The sequence below is a fragment of the Mus pahari genome, chromosome 4, assembly GCF_900095145.1.
Source record: "Mus pahari chromosome 4, PAHARI_EIJ_v1.1, whole genome shotgun sequence".
Lineage (NCBI taxonomy): Eukaryota > Metazoa > Chordata > Mammalia > Rodentia > Muridae > Mus > Mus pahari.
Window position 1 is genome coordinate 146,429,147 of NC_034593.1, and position 25,645 is coordinate 146,454,791.

Genomic DNA, 25,645 nt, shown 5'->3' on the forward strand with positions numbered 1-25,645 from the left:
TATATTCTGAAATCAGATTTTCACTGACCCAAATGTGTTTCCAAAACCATTTGAGAAACATGAAATTTTTACAGTTCAATAGAATGATGGACTTCCACACTAAAGGGCCAGTCCAGAACAGTAATGGAAAGGCCATGGACTGCAAATCTAAGCACAACTTATGTAAATATGCCCTTATTCCATGGAATTTATATGACCAGGGTCTTTATTTTATAGGTAGACTTTCTCAGTATCATATATAACCTTGCTTATGCTGCCCTTCTTCCAGGGAGTTCAAATAAGATGTGTAGTCTTAATTGTGTGTACAAGGTGTCAGGAGTATTTCAAGAGCCATGAGACCAGTGTTTTATTATATGCAACAGAGTCATTAAAGTTGAATGAGATTTCCTACTCTATTGAAAGGCAGAAGAGAAGTCCAGTAACAAGCAGCACAACTTTACTGGCATCTTCTGCCCAGTGCTCTCCTGTTTTCAAGTTTTTTTCCATGTTTGGAACAGATTTGGAGGGAAGTTCCATGTTTTTCTCATCTGCTAATATATTGAATGAAAGGTAGATATGAGAATTTTACTTCCCTCAGTAAAATGACAGAAATTGCTATCCTTGATGCTTTAGGCACTGTTCTAAAATTTTCATGACTTGACTACTTTAGTGTTCATAAAATCCTAAAGGATGAATTCTATTATAACAGGAGAGAAACTCCAAGCATCTAACTTAGGAGTATCATTGAGTTCAGTGAGGGAGCCAAAGGATTATTGGAAGAGACATTCATCCTGTATTCCTTGACTTCACCAAAGAAAGATAGAAAAATGCTAAGGTTACAAGCCAGAACATATTAGCCATTGGAATATTTTGAGATCTTGGGATTTCTGAGTTCTTCATACATAGGAAAAATAGTACCCTTGTCCTCAACTACACAGGGAGTAAGTAGATAATGGGTAAAATTAAGATGTAACAGGCTATAAGTAGAGTAAACAGTTATAACATTTTAAACTTGACCTGTTGGCAAGAGGAAAAGAAACATAAGGATGATATGGTGACCAGCATGAAAAACCTTGATATGTCTCATGCTCTATTAGTGGACCTGCACTGAGCAAGTTTTTAGTAGCCATATTGCTGAATTTTAAAACAAAATTGATAAGTATTTTTCTCAATATTTCAAAAGATCAGCAGCTCCCTTATCACATGTTAATATGTGTCCATGTTCTCTCTTCTGGAAAGAAGTTGCTTAAATTGCCCAAAAGCACATGACTAGTGAGTCTTCAACTTCCACATGAATCACTCCAAAACACCCAAGCAGCTAAATTAAGCATATTTTATCAAAAAGATATTCAACTCTGATCAGACTCTTATTTAAACAAAAGCAAAAACGAACTTAATTTCTGGTTTTTCTCTTTTTAAAAAAAATTAGACAGTCTAGTAAAATGGGTTAGTACCACTTCACATTGGATACTGAAGGAAAACATAGCCTCATTCTCCACACACATTATCTGTCTTTACTACATATACAGTGACAGACAGAACCACCGGAACTGGTGTCTCCAGGCTTCCAATTTGTTGTTCTTTGGCTCACACTGCCATTCTCAACTTATTTACAGAAAAGGTATTGTTTTGGTTCAACATATTTTGACCCCATTCTTGGATTAAAGGGTTTCAGAGATGATTGTTAGCTATCCATGCCCCTGCTGGGAACATATTAGAAAGCTTTGATCAGAGTTGAGTAGATCTTCCATGAAGCATACTTAATTTTCCTGCGGGATGTTTTTCTAATTCTAATGTTTTATCTAATAAAAGTAGTAGGCACAGTAGGACCAGGGTTGATTCATATGGAAGTTATATTTTGTGGCTTGAGCATTTTCTGTCAAATTAGACAGAAAATTTAAATGATACAAATTTAAGTGATACAAATCAAGTGATAGTTTTTATAAATTTCTGGGTACGTTTAATATATACAACATGCACATAGCAAAAAGATTACTTATATTGAAGCAAATTAATTATTGCTATTACTCTTGCAGCAAAGTCACGAAAGAAATGAGTAACATATAATGAAGAGTTTCCCTTCTTTCCATTTACCTTCCTTCCTTTCTGGCAATTCTAGATTGAACCCAGTTCTCATTTCTGATGATTTCCTTTTAAGGCAACTTTAGAATTATTATCATCCTCATGTTAATATCAACTAGCATAGCTTTATGCAAAATTACTTAATATCTGACTCAGTTTACTTATTAAGAAAAATGATATATCAATGTCTATATATTAGATTGCTAGAAAATTAAATTAGATCATTTAAATAAGCCTCAAGTTATTTTTAATTAGAGTAATTGTACACTGATATAGATGTAAATTTTTTATTGCTTTTCCTTTTAGCATGCTCAGGAGGTTAGAAGAACTGATGAAGCTGGTACCAGACCAGGGGTTGTGCCTGTTTAGACTTTTTCTCTCCAGAGATATCTGCTCTAAGTAGCCCACTGCTGCTTAAGGAAGAAATATCTCTGAAGACATACCTACTACATAAGTATTTCACAGTGACATATCTAACCAATAAACTGATCAGTTATATTCCACTTTCTGATTGCAACAGATTTACTTTCATAATAAACTAGAATACCAGTTTTGAATTTGGGATTCTTGGACTTATATGCCAATATATGACTGATTAGGAAGCCCTTTCACCCCCTTTTCGTCTCTTATCCTTCATTCTACTCACAGAGATGAATTGATTGTGCAAAGAGCACTCCAAACTCTGAGTTCTAGTTCTGTCAATATCTTTCTGTAAACAACAGCCTTTTGGTCATTCTTGATCAACCAAATGGTTATTTGGTTTCTCTTAGATACCAGATTTGGGGGGAAACATATAAAAACTGAAAACAAGATCAGAGCTGTCCAAGAAGAGCATTCTCAGAATAGCACAAGACAAAAGTAGGGCATGGGATGGGTAGGCTCTGGTTGTGCAGAATCTTCAAATTTTTTAAAGAAGTGAGGCTGTAAAGAAAGCCATATAGAATGGGACTCATTAATAGGGTGAAGCCCAAACTGATTTTACCCTGCCCATGAATAAGATATACCCCATTCTTTCAAAGACAATAGTCTTCCAAGGAGCACAATATGTGAACTCGGATTGTATCTACAGGGAGCTAATAATTTCTACATTATTTTTACATTTGCGCTTTTGAGTCTAGTGATTATCTAGGTATCATTTCAACATTACTGAAAGTGCTAGTTCCTAATGCTAGTATTAAAAGTGAGAGAGATTTCTATTGTTAAATTTACCATTGGTAGTACAGGCCAGTTCTTCTTATTTAACACTGAGACTGTATGGAGTGATTGAAACCAATGTGGATTCTAGCCAAAGAGATAGCCAGGCTCTGAAGATTGCTTTTGCTGTGGGAGTGGGGGTGGGAGCAGCGAGTGGCAGCACACAGTTTCCTATATCAATAGCTATTGTTCTTCCTGGTTCTCAGCATTGCCTGATATCCTCAAGTATTGTCTGTGCTCTGACAGTACTAATGAGTGGAAGCCTTTTTGTGTCTAGTTCTTAGTCCAGTTTGTCTGTTGGAAGCACTGTTTCTCATCCTACTCTGCAGTTGGTATTTTCAGATTCTGAATGGTTTGAGAATGTCACATAAATTGGTTCACTTTTCCAGAACATTCCTTCTGTGGGAGTTTAGGTTTTAGCTATCAAGAGAGTCTACTTTCTTTATATTAGATAGTAATTATGAGTCATCTTTAAGCCACACTAGACTGGTAAATAGAAAAGCCATTTATATCTCTAGTAATTTATGTGTTTAGTAGACATTTATTAGGTTTGTGCCACATACTATGTAGTATGTTGTTCTTCCACTAACCTGACCTCTGTTAGTCATATTTTACTTTACAAATCAGTAAAGTTAGGACTTATGGCTAGTAGTTTACCTAAAACTGATACCAACCAGTGGTGGCTAGTCCTCTATTCATTTTTTCAAATGTAGGATTGTGCTTAATTTCTTTATTTTTTTTTTATTTATTTATTATATGTAAGTACACTGTAGCTGTCTTCAGACACTCTAGAAGAGGGTGTCAGATCTCGTTATGGGTGGTTGTGAGCCACCATGTGGTTGCTGGGATTTGAACTCCGGACCTTCGGAAGAGCAGTCGGGTGCTCTTACCCACTGAGCCATCTCACCAGCCCAATTTCTTTATTTTTTACTTCATTAAAACTATCTATTTGTGAGCTTTCTCACCATAAAACACTTAAAAATTGATGATAAATTTTTTTTATCTAATCTTTTTATTGTGAAGTGGTAAATTAGTCCTACCATAGACTCTGTTGATGTGGAAGTGTGTGTATATCTACCCATAATCAATCTCAATGATTAAGTCTTTGATTTTAAAGAAATTACTTTTGTCACAATATAAAGAAGAAATTTTGAATTTCAGAGAAATAGTTTATTTTATAAGTGAGACCCTTTTGGGTACAGTTTTATGAGGGATACTTTCAGATAAGAGTGTATCCAGAAGAGTTATATCTTAGTTATTTTTCTGCTACTATTACAAGTGGAGAAAAAAGTTTGTTTAATATATACTTTGGGGAGTAAACAAGCCATGATTAAATGGTTCTATCTGTTCAGTCTCTAGTAATGGCCTCCTATGCACATATCAACATGTTGAATATCATCGCAATGGGAGTATGTGTAAAAGGGAGCAATCACACTGTGAGACAGGAAACAAGAGATTGAGATGAGGTCAGACTATTTTTTATGATAAACTATTCTTATAGAAAATGATTCTCTTCTTTTATTAATTCATTTTTTAAGCATTTACTTATTAATTATATGTAAGCACACTGTAGCTGTCTTCAGACACCCCAGAAGAGGGCATCAGCTATCATTATGGATGGTTGTGCATTCTTGAGGGTAGGGAGCACAGTAATCTAATCAAAATCCACTAAACCCCACCCCTTAAAGCTTTTACTATTTAAACACTGCTCCATTGGAGGCAAAACCTCTTGGGATATATCGTCAAACCATTTCCAAACTAAAACAGAGTGGTGAGGGAGAGATTTAAAAAAAAAAAAAAGCAACCAAGCAAAGGAATTATGATAATCAAGGTTCTAAGGCACTTTTTGTAGAAATAAGTGATATGGCAACTTCTATGTGGTTTTAAAAGCATATTTTAGACCAGTGATTCAAGTTACAGGAAGGTAAGTTTCAATCATGATTCAGACTCTGAGCATCTGAGCTGCTTCAGAAAGAATAAGTCCTTATCTTTAGTAGAGTTTGAATGGAAGTTCTTGATTGCAGAGGGTAGGCTATGGAAGGAGATCTAACATCTCTATTGGACTTTAGTCCTATGACTTCAATCTTTAAGTTTGATAATAACATGTCATTTGTTTTCTTGGATTCCATGGCATGGCCTGTGAAAATTTTGGAATGCTTCCAAATTACCTTTCTCTAAATTATTTCTGAATTGTCCATGTTTTCTCTTGCAGGAGAAAATGCAGAAATTTCCATGGATGTTTCCCTGGGTTACCGTGATGATATGTTTTCTGAATGGACTGAAATGGCTCATGAAAGAGTACCACGTAAACTCAAATGTACTTTTACATCCCCCAAGGTAGGGTACCTTTATTGCTGAGTTGACATTGTTGGATTCTTGGCATGGAGTACTACCAATTAAGTGACTTTGATGTCCCATTAGGGACAGAATTTTTTATTTTCTTTTTTCATTATTTTTCTTCCTTTATTCTTTTTTTTTTTAAGTGAAGGAAAGGCTAGAATTTCCACTGACAAAAGTTTTGATTATATGATCTGTTGTCATCATCTTAGCTGCTCTTGAAGGACTTGTGTAGGATCAGACAAATTTGATCCTTCTAACACTGACCTATTAAAACTTTACTTTTGCCTGTAAGTGTAAAGGAAGAATTAACAATGAGAATAGCAGGTGGAAGCCTCTGAATACCATGACCAGCATAAGTACGCTTATATTTTTAATTTAAATTAAAAGCATGTTTTGGAATAAAACATATATGGCCTCAATTCCAGGCTCTATCACTAACTCTGTGATCACAGTCATGTTTTATAATTTCTCTATTCTTTTTTTCTTCTGAAAAATGGAATGATGTATGTATAGTAACCTTGGGTATTTTTATTTTCATTGGTTGGTTGGTTGGTTTTTTGTTTTGTGTTTTGTTTGTTTTTAGCAAGAGCCAGAAGAACCAATAAACATGTACTGTGGCTTTATAATTTAACATTGTCTCTGAGACATGTTTGTGAGTGAAATGCAATGTTACCAAGGTGGGCCACCTAAACAAAAACGTGTCCACTGTAACTGTAACTCTCACAGACAAACTATATCCCAACATGAAAAAACCTGTTGCAGTCAGTTTTCTTTCACTATACAAATGTGGTCTGAGGACCAAGGACATTAGTATGAATTGCCAGCTTATGAGAAATATAGATTCCCAGGCCACACATAAAATCCACTATTTTTTGATGATGTATAAATAAATTGTAAATAACAGAAGTTTATTTGGTTCATACTTGTAGAGGCTAATAGTCTACAAGCGTGACACTGGAATTTGTTTAGGTCTTTTGTACTACATTAAAACATGGACAGGAGGGCAATCAAATCCTCATTGGAGAGAAGATGGAATGAAAATGGGCTTAACATAGGAAAGCCATACTCTTGATAACTAACCCATCTCCACAATGATAGTACTAATTATTTCATGAGAGCAGAATGCTCCTAACCTAATCCTGATTAACAACTAACTTTTAACATTAGTATTGAGAGAAATCTAAGACATAATAACTGCTGAATCATATCATAGAAGACAGGACCAAAGACTTTATTTCAGTGCACTTTGAACTAATCTCTTAGAATGAACAAAGCTTAAAAAGCCCTACTCCAGGCCCTTTCTTTACTGGCAGTCTAAATATAGAGCTCTCTCATATACAGCCTTGAAGAATTGTTTCAGATGGGCACTTAAAGGTAATTTATAGGTAAAAATGATACGGATCTATAAAATAAGGGAAATAGGAAGATAAATAATTAACATTTCAGATTTATTTTTGTGAAATTAAGAAAATTTTCCCTCTATATATGATGCAAGCTTATTGCATCTTTCAGAGGAAAGTCTGGTTGTATGTAAATTACAGGGCTTTTGGATATAGACAATTTTCTCCACATAAAGAGAAGTCATTTTTCCTTTCACATTGGGAGGTGTGTGTGTGGAGGTGCTACCTGCAACTGCTTTTCAATGACAGGCACTTAATTATCTTTAGGATGTGTCTATCTCCTTTTGGAAAGAGATTAAACCTTGTAAGATATGAAGAAAATGAATTATCAAATCTATACATTTTGATTATGATAAAGTTTAATCTTGATTCTGAAGATTAAATGAGAAATTGCTTTAAAGCTCTTTAGTCTCTAGTGGATTGTGAATTCAAGAAAAAAATAAAGTCAAGTCGCTACCTGCTGTAATTTGCCCTAATTAGACAGTCTTATGCTAGAGCTAGGGGAGGATAGGGAGGGTGAGAGGAAGGGAAGGGAGAAAAGGAAGACAGGTGAGAGACAGAGAGACAGGAAGAAAATAAGTGCTGTAAATACTGGTAGAGGCAGAAATTTAAAAAGAAAACCTCAAACATGGTACATATGTGATACACATACATTTATAGGGGCAAAAATGCTCAACACATATAAATACAAATTAATACATACTTTAAAAGGGAAAGAATAAAGGAGGGAAGGAGTGTTGGAGTAAAGAAGGAAACAAGCACGCAAGCAAACCCTTCGTTATTTAACTATATATGGTGAATTTGACCCTAATCCTGGGAGACAGTTTATAGTTTATGTTCATTGATTCCTAAAGATTTTTATTTCTTGACCTATTTGTAAATAAAGGAGAAAAAAAGGAGCTCGGGGGCAAAAAGACCATTTATATGGGAAGAATCATTCAATATACACCCATAATTGGAGAAAGAATCAAAACTATTTACACAGAATTATTTTACTTTCAAAATCTTATTTGATACCCTAATCAACTGGTAGCATCTGATAAGGGCCTTCACTCCTTAAAAGATAAGTTTTTATGACTCAGTACTGATGTCTGCCTGAAATAGGAAGATTACTGCCTGACTAGTAATGTCTGACTAGGCAAGGAAAGGGAGAAGAAACTAGAAGTGCATGAACTGTTTGTTTACAAGTTTTATTCTACCTAGTCTACAAGAGTCTCTTGTCTCCTACACAGAGGTGTGTTCACTGTACTCTTAAGTCCTAACTGTTCATTAAAGAGGTCCTGCCACCATTATATAAGATACAGAATCTTTGTTTCACCAGACTATAGACTCCTGCTTATCTTCTCACTGGATTATATAATGCATAATTTTTCTCTAATTTGACAAATTATGACTGTCACATGAAACAGTTCAGAACTAGGGATGAGAAATAACTCACTGCTATTCATATATTCAGGACACATCAAGTTGTTTTGCATAATAGATACTATATTAATGGCAGACTTTCATCTATGTATCAGGAGAAAGTACCCCCTGACTACTACAGCTCATGCTATTGTATACCATGTTCAACCACCACCCACATACAGGATGCCTTGAGTAGTAAAGCAGAATTTAGTTCCCTACTACCATATAGTCATTCTTAAATTGTTCGGAAGTTCAAGAGGCTTTCCTAGGAACTGGGCTAAATTTCTATTTAGTTAAAATTTCAGCTGTCTCCTGCCAACTTTCCTCTTGGGTTGTTAGGAAGTTCAGGATGGGTGCAGAAAATTCTTAATGAGTATCTTCAGTAAATGAATCCCACTGTACAAGCCACTTTATACAGCTTCTTTCCTTTTTTTTTTTTTTTTTAAGACGATCTTATTTGATGTGTAAAAAAATATTTTTTCCTGAATGTATATAAGTATACCACATGCATGTAGCCCATGGAGTCCAGAATAAGGTACCTTGGAACTCAAGTTATAGTCAGTTTCAAGCTACTTTATGGATTTACTGAGAATGTAATCTGAGTCATCTGGAAAAGCAGCAAATGCTCTTAACTGTTGAGCCATTTCTCCAGCCCCAGTGTACAGATGATTTTTTAATATCAATAAAAATAAGATAATTTTAGCTTCTAATATTTCACTGTGAAAATAATTAGCCATCATCTAGATTGTGATGGACTTCATCAGGGCTTTCCACCTGAACACACAAGCCCTGGTGACCTTCTCTAAAATAGTTTTCTAAACCATAGTAGACTAGAGTCTGATACAAAGCTCTAATGTTGATTCTAGGTCTGAGAAAGGTGTCAAAGGACATAAGAGATACCTGCTATTTACCTAAAATTTTTCGGTTTTACCTCAAATGGGGCTGATTCCACCTACTCCCCTTTCACTCCTTCTAGCTTTGTTGAGTAGATCAGTGGACACTGGGATTTCAGTGTGCCTTGTAGATCTGTGCCTTTAATGTACACCTTAACACATCAGCATTTTAAAAGTTTCGGATATGAGCTTAATCCAGATAAATGCATTCAGTCTTTTAGAAATAGTAATCTGCCTCAAACCATCTAATCTTTTTCCAGACCCCAGAGCACGAAGGTCGTTATTATAATTGTGATGTCCTTCCTTTCATGGAAATTGGGTCAGTGGCTCATAAGTATTACCTTCTAAATATCCGGCTACCTGTAAATGAGAAAAAGAAAATCAATGTTGGAATTGGGGAGATAAAGGACATTCGGTTGGTGGTAAGTAAATGTAAATGAACCAATTGGCTGTAATCTTGAAGCAAGAATCAAGAATATAGTAATCATATATGTATAAAAAGAATTCTGTTTTAGTTCTCTCATCTTTATGCACACACAGGGCCCTGGAAACATGCTGGAAGAGAACTCCTCTGTTAGTCCTGCCATCTATTTGCTTATCTGTTGATTTATCTGAGAATTGGAAATAACAACATAACCATAGTGCCAAAAACCTAAATTGAAATTATTTGCATGGGATTATAGAAAGCAATTAAATATTGTCAGCATGATTTTTAATATTAATATTTTAATTTTAGTAAGTTCTTTGAGAGTTTTGGTTTCATATGTGCTTAGATCATACTTAGTACCCTAACTCTTCCCAGATCCATCTCTTCCTATCCTCCCAACTTTGTTACAATAATCCAACAAATAAACAAACAAAACAAAAAACAGTTAAAAAATTCTTCAAAACAACTTTGTGCTGCCCCAAATGTTATTGGGTGTGTGTTCTTCCACTGGTGCTTAGCTGACTTACCAAAGGCTGCACTCTTTTTTTATAAAAACCTACCCTTCCTTTCCCAGCAGCTAAGTTGCCAACTGCTCTGTGCCTAGGAGTAGTAGAGTTGTATACCTCACCCTCTTCTCCAAGCTGAAATTGAATCTGGCTCAGGCTTACACAGGCATGCGCTGACAACTGCTATGACCTTCCTCTGTCCTGATGAGACTTCGTTGTGGTCAGCTACTTCTTTGAGTGCTTTCACCCTCTCTTCTGAAATGATCTCTGAAATTTGGATGGGGGGGGGGGGTATGATACATTTTCCTTTAGGGCTGAGAATGCAACTTCTTATTCTCTGTACCTTGGCCAGTTGTAGGTCTCTACACTTAGTATTTTAAGTGTTTTTTTTTTTAAGATCACCAAAATTAATTAATTTATTAAAATAGTAATTGAACCTCTACATTTAGAGAGTATGGAAATATCTACCTTGCTTTCAGTTTGAAGCTTCATCCCTACTGACTGACATTCATAGTGCTAGAAGAGTCTATGCACATTACTGGAAGACAAAAATAATCACATCTCAACTAGCAAACTACAATAATAACTTTCTTGCAAAATATGCCCACTGGTGAAATAGTAGCACAAATATTATGGAAATAACTAACCACTTCTAAGTGGTTAGATTTAAGACCTGCTCCATAAGATGGAACTCATACTTAACACTGTTAATGAGGCCAAGAACCTGAGAATAGACAGGTCTTGGGTCTTAGGGAAAACTTACTGTTGTTATTTTCCTAAATGAACATAGCAATTAAAAGGCTCCTAATGAGATACTGTTATACCCATAGATGAGTGCACCACTCAGCCTTAAACAGAGAAGAAGCTTCTTTTTGTAGTAGATGATAGTAAACACAGAACCCCACAGCTGCACAACATTCCAAGAGTGAAACTTGGAATGCTCAGCTCTAAATGGGATGTCTTTATCACATCTCCACTCAAGGCTCAGGAATCTTTGTGGAAGAGGGGATAGAAAGATTTCAAGAGCCAGAAGTGATGTATAACTTCAAGGAAACAGCATTTTACAGACACAACTGTTGCTGTAAATCTCCAACGCAAAAAATCCCAGGTAATGGAAACACAACTCAATTAATATGAATACAAGCTGTGCGCCTAGATTGGGCAGATTGACCACTACACTACCATCTTCCCCATATAAGAGACCCTCTTTTTAATTTTTTATTTTTTATTAGATATTTTCTTTATTTACATTTCAAATGTTAAACCCTTTCCTAGTTTCCCCTCCGAAAATCCCCTATCCCCTCTCCCCTCCCCCTGCTCCCCAACACCTGCTTCCTGGCCCTGGCATTACCCTATACTGGGGCATAGAACCTTCACAGGACCAAGGGCCTCTCTTCCCATTGATGACTGACTAGGCCATCCTCAGCTACATTTGCAGCTAGAGCCACAAGTCCCACCATGTGTTTTCTTTGATTGGTTTAGTCCCAGGGAGTTCTGGGGTTATTGGTGAGTTCATATTGTTGTTCCTCCTATGGGGCTGCAAACCCCTTCAGCTCCTTGGGTACTTTCTCTAGCTCCTTCATTGGGGACCCTGTGCTCCATCCAATGGGTGACTGTGAGCATCCACTTATGTATTAGTCAAGCTTTGGCAGAGCCTCTTAGGAGACAGCTATATCAGGCTCCTGTCAGCAAGCTCTTGTTGGCATCTGCAATAGTGTCTGAGTTTGGTGGTTGTTCATGGGATGAATCGCCAGGTGGGGCAGTCTCTGGATGGTCAGTCCTTCCATCTCTGCTCCAAACTTTGTCTCTGTTTGTTCCCCCTCCTAAGAAGAATCGAAGTATCCACACTTTGGTCTTCCTTCTTGAATTTCATGTGTTTTGCAAATTGTATCTTGGATATTCTGAGCTTCTGGGCTAATATCCATTTATCAGTGAGTGCAAATCATGTGTGTTCTTTTATGATTGGGTTACCAAGTCTCTGAAGAAAGAAATCGAAGAAGATCTCAGAGGATGGAAATATCTCCCATGCTCATGGATTGACAGGATTAATATAGTAAAGATGTCTATCTTGCCAAAAGCAATCTACATATTCAATGCAATCCCCATCAAAATTCCAACTCAATTCTTCACAGAGTTAGAAAGGAAAATTTGCAAATTCATCTGAAATAACAAAAAAATCTAGGATAGCAAAAACTATTCTCAACAATAAAAGAACCTCTGGTGGAATCACCATCTCCGACCTCAAGCTGTACTACAGAACAATTGTGATTTTAAAAAAAACTGTATGGTACTGGTACAGTGANAGACAGGTAGATCAATGGAATAGAATTGAAGACCCAGAAATGAACCCACACACCTATGGTCACTTGATCTTTGACAAACGAGCTAAAACCATCCAATGGAAAAAAAGACAGCATTTTCAACAAATGGTTGCAGCACAACTGGTGGTTAGCGTGTTGAAGAATGTGAATTGATCCATTCTTATTTCCTTGTACAAAGCTCAAGTCTAAGTGGATCAAGGAACTTCACATAAAACCAGAGAAAGACACTGAAACTTATAGAAGAGAAAGTGGGGAAGAGCCTCGAACATATGGGCACAGGGGAAAAAAATTCCTGAACAGAACACCAATGGCTTGTGCTGTAAGATCAATAATTGACAAATGGGACCTCATAAAATTGCAAAGCTTCTGTAATGCAATGGACACTGTCAGTAAGACAAAATGGCAACCAACATATTGGGAAAAGATCTTTACCAATCTGAAATCTGAAAGGGGGCTAATATCCAATATATATAAAGAACTCAAGAAGTTGGACTCCAGAAAACCAAATAATCCTATTAAAAAAGGGGGGGTACAGAGCTAAACAAAAAATTCTCAACTGAGGAATCCCAAATGGCTGAGAAGCACTTAAAAAAATGTTCAACATTCTTAATCATCAGGGAAATGCAAATTAAAGCAACCCTGAGATTCCACCTCACACCAGTCAGAATGGCTAAGATCAAAAACTCAGGTGACAGCAGATGCTGGTGAGCATGTGGAAAAAGGAACACTCCTCCATTACTGGTGGGATTGCAAGCTGGTACACCACTTTGGAAATCAGTTTGGCGGTTCCTCAGAAAATTGGACATAGTACTACTGGAAGATCCAGCAATACCACTCCTGAGCATATACCCAAAAGATGCTCCAACTTGTAATAAGGACACATGCTCCACTGTGTTCATAGCAGTCTTATTTATAATAGCCAGAGTCTGGAAAGAATCCAGATGTCCCTCAACAGATGAATGGATACCGAAAATGTGGTACATTTACACAGTGGAGTACTACTCAGTTATTAAAAACAATGAATTTATTAAATTCTTAGACAAATGGATGGATCAAGAGACCCCTTATAACTTGCATTTTCTCCAGGCCATGTCGCTTCTGCTCCATTTTTTCTTCTTTGTCCTCCTCCATCATCTCCTCTCCCTTTCTCTCTCTCTCTCTCCCTTTCTCTCTCTCTCTCCCTTTCTCTCTCTCTCTCTCTCTCTCTCTCTCTCTCTCTCTCTCTTTCTCTCTCTCTTCTCTCTCTGTCTCTCTCTCTTCTCTCTCCCTCTCTCTGTGTCTCTCTCTGTGTGTCTCTCTCTCTTCTTTCTCTGTCTCTCTCTCTAGTCTCTCTCTCTCTCTCTCTCTCTCTCTCTCTCTCTCTCTCTCTCTCTCCTAAACCTTCAACTCCACCTTCCCCTCTTTCTCCACCCAATCACCAGCTCTAGCCTTTATTTAAAAATTAAGGTGGGAAAAAAGTTTACAGGAAATCACCTGAGTGCTGATTCATTCATTGTTCGAAACAAACAGAAGAACAGAATCAAATACAATTAGCCCCAGGGCTACTGCAACACACAACAGGGTAGGAGTCTAAGAACTATGATGCAAGCTAAAACCGAACAGATTCCCAGAACTGAGGAGGGGAAGTGAGCACAAAGTCATAGGCAAGAAACTACTCTTAATTTATAGTTGCTATAATAGGAAAAAAATCACCAATGGAATAACAGATGTTGTGTATGTTAACCACACTCCATGGCAAGCTTTATGTTCAGACGTAGTCAGTAACCAAAGACTGAACTCCATGTTTTGTTTTATTTTTGGTTTTGCCATTGTTTGTTTGTTTTGTGACATTTTTATTTTTGTTTTTAAGTAAGAGAAAAAGAACATAGAGTTGCCGGGTGGTGGTGGCACACGCCTTTAATCCCAGCACTTGGGAGGCAGAGGCAGGCAGATTTCTGAGTTCGAGGCCAGCATGGTCTACAAAGTGAGTTCCAGGACAGCCAGGGCTATACAGAGAAACCCTGTCTTGAAAAAACAACAACAAAAAACAAAACAAAACAAAAAAAGAACATAGAGTTTGGTAAAAAAGATAGAGGAAGATCTGAAGGAGTTGGGGGAGGAGAAAGAATGTGATCAAAACATTGTATGAATTTCTCGAAGAATAAATAAAAAAATAAAAGACAAGTCAAATGGGAAAATAAAAATAAATTAAAAGAAGCTGTTTTACTTTGTTTCCAGCTGAAGGTGTAAGAACATGGCCCTGGTATGCTGCAGCTTCCTAATGCTCATTCCCACATGGTGGTATAGACAACCATGCCAACATGCCAGGAACCTGCACCTGTAACATCAAGCTAGAGTTCAGTGACTTAGCCTCTCTCAATGGATGTGATGGGCTCTCTGATTCTTTAAGTGGTCTTAAGATCACATAAAATTATTGTAGTTTTATGTAAGATCATAGTATGATCATTATTGTATAACAAATAAGAATAAAATAATTAACATATTTTACCATGAAAGACACAGATGCTAGTGAGAATAGTGAGAATTTAGGTTCTTTCCATGTTATTTGTTTAATGAGGTGTGTAGAACATAGCATAAGGGGGCTACACAGTAAATCAAAACTCATTCACATACAGATAAGAAAATTAGTAAGTAAATTAAAAGTATATGTAAACATACAAAGAAGTATAGCAATTAATATGTAATGACTTGTGTTTTTTGCTGTTTTCTCATTTAATGGCATGTTATGAACATAAAGTTAAATCTACTTTCTAATACTGCTTACTGGACATATGTAATATCTTCAATGTTTGAATGAAGACATTAAGAAAAATCTTTGATTATGTTCATAATTAATTCCTTGGTATAGCATGCCCATATTTAATAGTTTCAGTATATTTCTATAATTTTGAGGAGCAGTCAGAAGGTATATAAGGCCAGTACCTTTTATAATGATGAATGCTTTTGTTAGACAAACTGCTTATTTGTATTTAGTTCTAAAAAATAACACTAATATATATTCATCTTCAAAATTATAATTGGTTTTTCTTTAGGGAATCCACCAAAATGGAGGTTTCACTAAGGTATGGTTTGCTATGAAGACCTTCCTTACACCCAGCATCTTCATCATTATGGTATGGTATTGGAGGAGGATCACCATGATGTCCCGACCTCCAGTGCTTCTGGAAAAGTAAGAACTGATTCAGATCATGTTTAAGAAATGCTAGCTTCCCATAATCTGCCATACTCCTATTTTTTCTGTGACATCCAATGTGTGACTTCAGTTAATGAACTGATTAAGAGTCATCATGGAATCTTCTCCTTTCACATGTAAATCATTTGTAAGTCTTCAGATAGCTTGTTCCCACATCACTGTCTTTGTTGTTAATCCCCATCTTCAGCTTTCAGATCTTTCTCTGTTCTACTCTCAACTGAATTCAAACCCTCCCCAACACAGGATGATTCTCCTATAAATATAGTCTTTTTCTTTCTCACATCAACAACTTCTTTTTGCTGTCTTATTTCCATAAATACTATATATACATATGCTATGCCATGAGAAGATTCTCTTTTTCCACTTCCTTCTAAAATCAGCACACCATTTTCTACTTTTTACAAGAATCCTTTCCTCAAAACTTGCCCAATGTCTGCTCTAATTCTCTTTGACCTCCACTGTGTCATTACACAGGATCACCTCCACAGTTCAAATTTAATGGTGGGTTTCTAGTTTTTAACTTCCTTGACCCATAAGCAGCATTCTAGATAGCTAATTATCCCCTTTCCTTCATACAGTCTTTTTCCATTTTCTTTCTTTCTTTTCCTTTTTTTTTTTTTTCTTGTTATTATTTGCTGACCGTTACCTAGACCCCATTACTGTTTTCCTTATATTTCTAGTCTCTTACACTATTGAGCCAGGGCAGAGATTTTGGACTTCCCTTGCTTATTAGTTCTGCTTATTCCAAGGTAATCTCTAGAAGTTAAAAAATTATATGTGTTATAATTCTTATTTTGCATGTTTATTTTCAGCCTCTTCCAATTCCCAAACTCCAAACAAGCATCCTAGCTATTCTTATCTTCCATTGAAAAAAATGTTTTATTCATATATAGATAGAGATAGAGATAGAAAGAAAGAAAGAAAGAAAGAAAGAAAGAAAGAAAGAAAGAAAGAAAGAAAGAAAGAAAGAAAGAAAGAAAGATAGTTTCCTCTCTTTTACTTGCTGGACTGGAAAGAAGGAAGCTAAGCAGTCAGTATTCTACTTGCTATTCACACTTCTATCCAATCTCCAGGAAGTCTTACTGTCTCCACTGCTACCACCCTAATCTGCTCACCCACATCATTGCTTATCTGAGTTATGAGCAACCTCCCAACTGCTCCTCTTTCTTGCACTATTTTCTTCATTATAATTTATTCATCCAAAGGCTCTGTGCTCCCTTTAAGTGTCGATAAGACCATTCTACTTCTCTGCTGAAAGTGCTCCATTAACTTTGCCTTGTCCTATAATCCACTGGATTTTTATCTCCTGTTCTTTGCAGCACCTGTGGTGGTGCTCAAAAACTTCCATTCTATGCTTTCACCCCAGGGTCTTTGAACTTGTTCTCTCAAGTAGTACTTCCCAGCAATCTTAATACCTCGTTTACTCCTTTCCTTCAAGTCCTGTTTTAATGTTTCTTGTTACAGTGTTTTTCCCCTATTCACCCTGTGTGAAATCACTCTCCATTCTTTCTCTTGCTTTATCTTTCCTTATAACTTTAAAGTTAGTATTTGTTGAGTGAATAAACGGTGTGATTCTATTATTTAAATTTGGATTGCTAGTCTCTTTTAAGATTTTTATGTAAGTTTCATGATGAATTCATGCCTCTCATTTCTCTGCTCTCGTGTCCTATCATTTCCTAACATGTGCTACATTTAGATCTGTAAATATTCCTGCTTTTTTCAAGCCTCTTTGCATCCCCATTGACTCTGCTCTCTACCACATTTCACCTTTAATTCCTCAATTCTTTGTGCACTTAGTTTCTGTCTCTATATTTGTTTTTCCCAGTAAATGCAGTTCCCTGGGTAGAAACATTGGCCCTTCTCATATATGTATCTTTAATCTTAACAGTATTCTTGGTATATGGCTTATGGCTTATAGGCATGTGTATGTTGTAGATATGAAAAATATTTAAATAAATCATAATGATTTTTTTAATAAAGAAGGAGCCATTAATAGTATGGTGGAAAAAAAGCAAAATAAGTAGCCAATTGAATTTATGTGTTGTTGACATTTATTATTGAAACAAATATACTTACATAATTAAGAGACATCAAGGATATTGTAATGACTAATGATGATCAGGAATCCAATGAAGAGGTAAGAGGGTACAGTTATCAAGCATATCTATTTTAGAAGGCAGTAGAGTATATATCTCTCAGGGGGCTCCATTTAAATATACAGGAGGTAGTGTGACATCATCTTTCTGCAGTGCAAACTAGGACATTTTGCATTTCAGGGTGGAAACTTACCATGAATGCTAAGAAATTGATCAATTGGCTAAACCGAACAAATAATATCTCAGTTCTCAAAATTGGCTTCAGAGTTTTAAAGTCTGCCATCCAGAGTAACCTGGCTCTGGTATTTTCCCACCATCAGAGTCATCTTTGCCCTTGGGATTTCCATGACCTTTATCAATATCCCTGTGGAATGGTTTTCTATTGGATTTGACTGGACCTGGATGCTGTTATTTGGTGACATCCGACAGGGAATCTTCTATGCAATGCTTCTTTCTTTCTGGATCATCTTCTGTGGCGAGCACATGATGGTGAGAACTCCTGGGGGAGGGACATCTTTCTGTCCATAGCTGCTCTGAGAAGGTTGCTGAACTGAAGCCTGCCTGCTTCTGCCTCTCTTAGGCTCTGGGAAGGTCAAAGAAATTTTCACTAGTAACTTGCTGAGAGTTTTGAGACAAGTGCCCCCTAATCTCAGGCACCTTGTATGTGAAATGAAGTCGAAAGTCTTAATATATAAGGGTTTTTGTTTCATTTTAGAAAAAAAATGTGATAATGTAATGAAAGAGAAACATACATAGTATATTTCTTGTCCTTTGACTTCCCTCTGCTTGCCCCAGCTAACAGGCTAGCCATGAAAGAGTGTTGTCTTGGCATTTTCAGTCAGCAGCTTGACCAAGTGACCTAGTAACCCCCATTACCCAAGAATACTGACCTCTTTGCATGTCATCAAATTCTATTTTAAGATAGGCTGAGTTACCATGATAAAAATAAGAATGATGTCATCTTAACATTGTGGCTAAGATGCAGTTATATCAGCAAGAATTTGTTTTCATGTTAGACTTCAGAGAAGGGGCTTTAAATTTTTATTTAAATTACATTTATTTATTTAGTGTGTGTGTGTGTGTGTGTGTGTGTGTGTGTGTGTGTGTGTGTGTGTGTGTAAGTCAAGGGTCAGTATCCTGGAGATCTCTCCTTCTACTGTGTAGGTCCCAGGGATTGAACTCATATTGTCAGATTGGTTGTAGCAGCTTGACCCATTAAGCCATCTTGCTGCTTCGGGGGCTATTTTTCAGTTATATTATGATCTGAGAATTAAAACCAGGTCTCTGAAGTTAGATTTCCATGCAAGAGAACAGTGTAAAAAGATAAGAGTTTACCAACAACTACCTGAGAGGCTCTTGTAACATGAGGGCTCCTCCAGCAGAAATGCCCTAGAAATGAAATGTGGGCACAAGGGCCCTAACCAGGGTGATTTTCCAGAATAAGGTGGTATAAGCTATCATCTCTGCCTAGAGGCTGATACATTTTTTCACTGCCCATCAAAAGGAATACTTCATGTTGGACTGTTGGCAAAATTAGAAGGTTTATACAGGAGGATTTTTTTTTTTTTTTTTTTTTTTTTTTTTTTGGTTTCTCTGTATAGCCCTGACTATCCTGGAACTCACTCTATAGACCAGGCTGGCCTCGAACTCAGAAATTCACCTGCCTCCGCCTCCCAAGTGTTAGGATTAAAGGCGTGCGCCACCATGCCCGGCTCATACAGGAGAATTTTTGAGTTTCAGACTAACCTGAGCTATATTCCAAGACACTTTGGAAATAGATGGTGGAGGTTGAAAAGTGTGCCTTGTGGTGATAAAGATAAGGAGATAAACTTGACATAATGAAGTACCTTAATGTTTTATTTCTGGAGATCATTTTACATAAACAAAAGTTATTAGTTAAACAACAATTTATTTTGTGGGCCAAATTTTTACTTAAGAACACTCTCTGTTATCCTGCAGTGCATGTTCTTTATTATTGACAGCCCCAGTGAATGGACTTTGTAGTGAATGTTCTTCCTCAGCTGACATGAACATTCAAAGTTTTATCTCTTTTGCTTCTAATGCTGTGGTTTATCTAAGACACAGTAGGTGATCAGCTGGATCACCTATGGAATATTTTTGCTCTTCTTCAACTTGGTTTTTCTTAGGATCAACATGAGCGGAATCACATTGCAGGGTACTGGAAGCAAGTTGGACCAATTGCTGTTGGCTCCTTCTGCCTCTTCATATTTGACATGTGTGAAAGGTGAGCAGATACCAGCATCACTCTAGGATGAAATGTGCCTTTCTATGTCTAATTCTATCTTTCTAGGAAGAATTTTGAAATGAAGCATGATGGTTGAGGATCCATGGGATGGAATATTGGAGAGGTCAATATCCTCAGATGAAGTATGGGACTAAATCAAAGGTTTAGTCCTTTATATATGCAAAGTGCTTGGCCTCTTCATATTCTAAAGCTCTGCATCTCCTTATAATCTCTGAAGTTTATTTTCTAAATATAGTACACTCACACCCCTCCCATACTCACCATTTCTTACTTCATTGTTGCAATGCTAAGAGAGGCTCTGTTCTGCCTTTGTGTTATCTCTTAATCTTGTTTGGTTTTGTTTTTTATAGAGGAGTACAACTCACAAATCCTTTCTACAGTATCTGGACTACAGATGTTGGAACAGAACTGGCTGTATCCTTATTCAATTCATTCAAGGCTTCATTTTTCTCTCCCTATCTGCCTGGTCCCCATGATCATTTTCTGTGGCTCTGCTGATACTCTCTGTGAGCTCAGCCAGGGCTTTTATCCTCAGACTGATAAGAACAATTAGAGATAAATAATGAGAAGAATTACTGTTTTCAGGCTGTGAAAGTACCCAAAGTGGGAGCTTTCAGGCTTTCCCTGTTGCTAGAGTTTTAGATTCAGTTCAAATTTTCTGATGTTAAGTATACCCTAAATCATCTGTTCTATAATGTGCAGTGTCTTCTTTCTGAGCTGTGGAGGCACCTTCTCACTCCTGTGGGAGAGCTAAAACATAGGTCACCTGTGTGGGAGAGTTCTACTGTAGAAACCTTGGGACCAAATTCACCATTGTGAAACTTCTGTGGGAAAGTGAGGATCTGATGTCACTTGTACGCAGGACTTCCATGGGAAAGTCAGGCCTATGTATAGGAGCTTTGATAGTGGCTTCACTGGGTAATCACCTTTAGTTCCTGAGGCTCTATGGGAATGAGACTAATATAACTAGTTATTGAATAATGCTGAGACTTCTGGTTGGTCCACACAATCACCATCTGCATAACTTCCGTGAAGAAAAAAAAAAATGAGTTAACTCTTTAAGGGTGCTGGTTTTAAAGTCTAATAATTCTAAACACCACGTTTAATATCCTAAGGGAAGAAACCTCTTCCCTGGAGTGAGGGGGTGTGATGCTCTTCCTTAGCAGCTAATGCCTTGACATGTACTCCTGAATATATGTTGTCTAGAAGTAATGTTTATGTTAACTTCTTTGTGTCACGGAATTTTTTGAACAAACAAAAATATATACTATCAGTATCTTTAAGATGAAAGAGTTTAACTTTACTACCCACAATGGTAACTGTACTAGAAGAACAGTTACAATGTCTAGTTCACCACTTTCATTTTATATATAGGATGAAGGGCAAGAGGGGCAAATAAAATTTCAAGTCTTGCAGCAAATAACCATCTTCTCTTTATTCCAGGGCATAGTTGGTCATAAGAAAGAAGGAAAAATTGCATTAAATGTACTTAATGAAAGATGGATATAGATTTCACACCTATCAAAATATGGGGAAAATATAAGCAATTCTGGATACAATTGTTAGAACAGAGAGTAGCTGCAATCTGGTTATCTGCTATTCCTGACAATTCACACTCTTCTATATCTTGCTGATTCTCGCAGTATGGCCTCTAGTGGCAGGTCTCAAAATGTCCTCAGTGGGTATACTATCTGGATCCACAATCCATGTCTTTATTTTATGTCCTTCCATCCTCTGCCAGGTCCCCTTGACTTTGTTGCTGAATTTGCGCCCCCAGGGTAGCTCACTCACGTCTTATAAAAGTCCAAACATAGCACAGTGGTTTCCAAACATGTTTACTTTTGTTTCCTGGTACTAGAAAGTATGATTAGTTATTTGTAGGATGGAACTCAAGCATCTTTATTTGGACTTTTTCAGAAATTTTAAAACTACTTCCCATTTAGTAACCTGTATCTACTATCTAGTGCTTTTCAATTTATGACAAATTTGAATCTCCTCAAAACAGAAAACAAAACTTGAAAAACAAGTTCTGCTTCACTAGCTCTAAGAGGAACCCATTTGTTAAAAATAGACTATAGTTTTTCTCTTTTTCTTGACTTACAAAAGTTTGAATGTTTCATTCTATGAATTTTTGTCAGAAAACCCCTATCAGTGGTATCAGAATAGCAGACTTTAATAGTAGTGCCTTCCGGACCCTGATATAGCGGCCTCTTGTGAGGCTATGCCAATGCCTGGCAAACACAGAAGTGGATGCTCACAGTCAGCTATTGGATGGAACACAGGGCCCCCAATGGAGGAGCTAGAGAAAGTACCCAAGGAGCTGTAGGGGGATGCAACCCTGTAGGTGCAACAACAATATGAACTAACCTTTACCCCCTGAGCTCAAGTCTCTAGCTGCATATGTAGCAGAAGATGGCCTAATCAGCCATCACTGGGAAGAGAGGCCCCTTGGTCTTGTAAACTTTATATGACCCAGCACAGGGGAAGGCCAGGGCCAAGTAGTGGGAGTGGGTGGGTAGGGGAGCAGGGGCGGGGGGGGGGGTATAGGGAACTTTCGGGATAGCATTTGAAATGTAAATAAAGAAAATAATAATAATAATAATAATAATAATAGTAGTAGTAGTAGTAGTGCCTTCCTCAAAACCACTTGAACATTTAGAGACAAAGTTGAATGTTGCCAATACAGCTGAGAAGAGTGTTGTGCCCTCTTAGCACAGGTTCTTGGTGAACTTAATCTTTCCTTCACTTTACACTTTCAGATGGCTTTCATCATTGTGGCAGGTATCTGCCTCTGCCTCTATTTCCTGTTTCTGTGCTTCATGGTATTTCAGGTATTTAGAAACATCAGTGGGAAGCAGTCTAGCCTTCCAGCCATGAGCAAAGTCCGGAGGCTGCACTATGAGGTAAGCACCTATCTTGACTTATTCTAGAGTGAATGCTCATGATCTCCAGCTTTCCAGACTTGAAAAAAATCAATAACTGATGTGTGTGTTTGTGTGTATGAGAGAGAGAGAGAGAGAGAGAGAGAGAGAGAGAGAGAGAGAGAGAGAGAGAGAGATGTGTGTGGGTGTGCATGTTACAGCAAAAGTGCAGAGGTCAAATTACAGATGTGTGGATTCAGCTCTCTACTTATGGATTCAAGGGATTAAGTTCAGGTTGCTGAGTATGAGTGGCAAATACCTTTATCCTCTGAGCAAACTGTCTGACCCATGCTTCCCAGACTCTAATAGTTCATAATCTCTAAAATAGCCAGTGGCTACTTGTATAGAGTTCAATAATCTGCTTATAGGCCACATTCCTTACTCAAGATAAACACCTAGCCTCCTCCAATCTCTAATACGAGTGACACATTGATTAGGTTCATTGTATAAATGGCTTGCTATGTAAAAGAGAGGAAAAACTGCAGAATCAGGGGATTCTGCATAGCCAATCTGCACAGAAGATACCCTAATCAGTAAACATCAATTCTGAATTTATTTATTTATTTATTTATTTATTTATTTATTTATTTATGGAAACCAAAAGTGCTTTCTCAAGTTTGTATGTTTTGAAAACTGGAATGACAAATAAGAAAATTCAACCAAGTTGGTTTCACTTTTATTAATATGCACCACATACACAACTGGTGGATAATTTTATTACAACTGTAAGGTAACTTGCATTTGGTAACTTTGAACCTTCATGAATAACTATATAATCTGATTATAGTGAAATTGACAGCCTCATGACCTGTTGTGAATGTAATTGCCTAGGCTCTAGCATCACCGTTTCATGAGAGATAAAAACATAGAAAGTATTTTGTTCAAAACTTTCCTCAGTTACATTTACCTCTGCAAGAAGAGTATTAATATGTGAAATCATTTTACTATCATTCTTAGATATTTGGCTTTTCAAATTTATATAAATATATATACATAATGTGGAGAAAAAGAGAGGGAGAAATGAAAATGTATTAAAACACTCTTCCTATCTTTCCTAATAGGGTCTGATTTTCAGGTTCAAGTTCCTCATGCTTATCACCTTGGCTTGTGCTGCCATGACTGTTATCTTCTTCATCGTTAGTCAGGTGAGTGGATCCTACTTAAGGCTTCTCAAGAGACTATTCCTGGAGAGGTTCCTTCTTATAGCACAGGAGATTTTGCAGAGCTGCTGAGGACAAAAGTAGAGAGACTTTTTTTTTTTTTTTTTTTTTTAGCTAACCAAGCCTTATTTGTTTAGACCATTCTAACATGGGACTTTCCACAGACTGGTAACATAGACTGGCTTTGCCCTTCCACCTCTGCCTTGTAGAAAGTTAATAAATAAAACCTGTAGCCATATGGAAGGGACATTTCACTTAAGAGAGTAAAAATTTCAATCCCTGTGGCAGAAAAGCCTGACAATCGTGTGGTTAATTTGGTTTTAGGTCCTTACCTAGCATTAATAAAGGTCTTTTTACAGGTTTTCAGCCATTCTGTGTGGTAATTACATTGCTAACTATACATGAACATAAATCAAGTCTCATTGATAGAATCTTATCTTTATACTGACTTCTAAAACTTAAATTATAATGTACATTAAAATCTCAGTAATGATGATTATAATTTTTAAATATTGATTACTTACTTTGAAAAATTGAAAAAGTCTATCTAAAATCTGATTATTATGCACATATTAGTCATTTTGGTTTTACAAAGTTCTTCTGAAATAAGGTAGGGACTGTTAGCCATGTTTGGGAAAATATTAACTCCCATGGCTTCTGGATGTTTCCATATACTCTGTTTTCCAGAAATGTATTAATCTAAATGGGTTATTTAACATTTCTTGGGTTGAATCTTTTTAAAATACATAATAGTACCATATATAGAAGTAATATTGCCAAGTATTTAGTAGAATCCCTGGCATGTCATAAGAATGAACAGCTACATTAGACTTCCGAAAATGCATACTAGTTGGATACTAAAACTCAATCATTCTGGATCTTTTGCTGGGTTTCTACTATTGCTATATTTGGACAGCATGGAACAGCATTCTGGAAAAGCCAGAAAAGAAGACTGTTTCATCCTTTCATCTGCTAACAATTTCCCTTTAGTCCATGAACTCTACATGGATTCTTTTGGCAATCTAGAAAAACTGTTTCACTTCTCAGAATGCTTCTTTTTTTTTTTTTTTTAATATGGAATGCTTCACTAACTTGTGTGTCATCCTTGCGCAGGGGCCATGCTAATCTTCTCTGTATCATTCCAATTTTAGTATATTTTAGTATATGTGTTGCCAAAGCGAGCACCAGAATGCTTCTAAATAAATAAAATAAAATATTTTAGATTTCAAAGAGAATCATATATACATGCACTCAAGTATATGTACATATATATACACACACATTACAGATTACTTAACTTAGACTTATTATAAAAATGTCCAATTATAAAAATTGGGATACACATATGATTTGTTGGTGATGCTAATATCATCAAGATTTGTTTTAGACATCCATAACTAAAGAAAGTACCAACTTAAGTTAGAAAATGAAAATTTAAAAAAAAAATAAAAAATTTTTAA

General features: G+C 36.6%; 1 protein-coding gene and 1 non-coding gene across 3 annotated transcripts in view; one reads left to right on the forward strand and one right to left on the reverse strand.

The window, feature by feature from the left end:
• Wls (Wnt ligand secretion mediator) overlaps positions 1-25,645 on the forward strand; it is a 100,961-nt gene that overhangs the window by 55,750 nt on the left and 19,566 nt on the right. For both annotated transcript variants that reach the window (XM_021195346.2, XM_021195349.2), the window contains 8 exons: positions 5,468-5,592; positions 9,556-9,717; positions 15,582-15,718; positions 18,159-18,327; positions 19,986-20,083; positions 20,455-20,518; positions 22,864-23,007; positions 24,087-24,170. In XM_021195346.2, the coding sequence (XP_021051005.1) occupies positions 5,468-5,592; positions 9,556-9,717; positions 15,582-15,718; positions 18,159-18,327; positions 19,986-20,083; positions 20,455-20,518; positions 22,864-23,007; positions 24,087-24,170 (983 nt within the window). The remainder of the gene's footprint in view (positions 1-5,467; positions 5,593-9,555; positions 9,718-15,581; positions 15,719-18,158; positions 18,328-19,985; positions 20,084-20,454; positions 20,519-22,863; positions 23,008-24,086; positions 24,171-25,645) is intronic.
• LOC115063990 lies at positions 25,254-25,362 on the reverse strand. Its single transcript, XR_003843830.1, has one exon. It is a non-coding gene; the product is annotated as a U6 spliceosomal RNA (small nuclear RNA).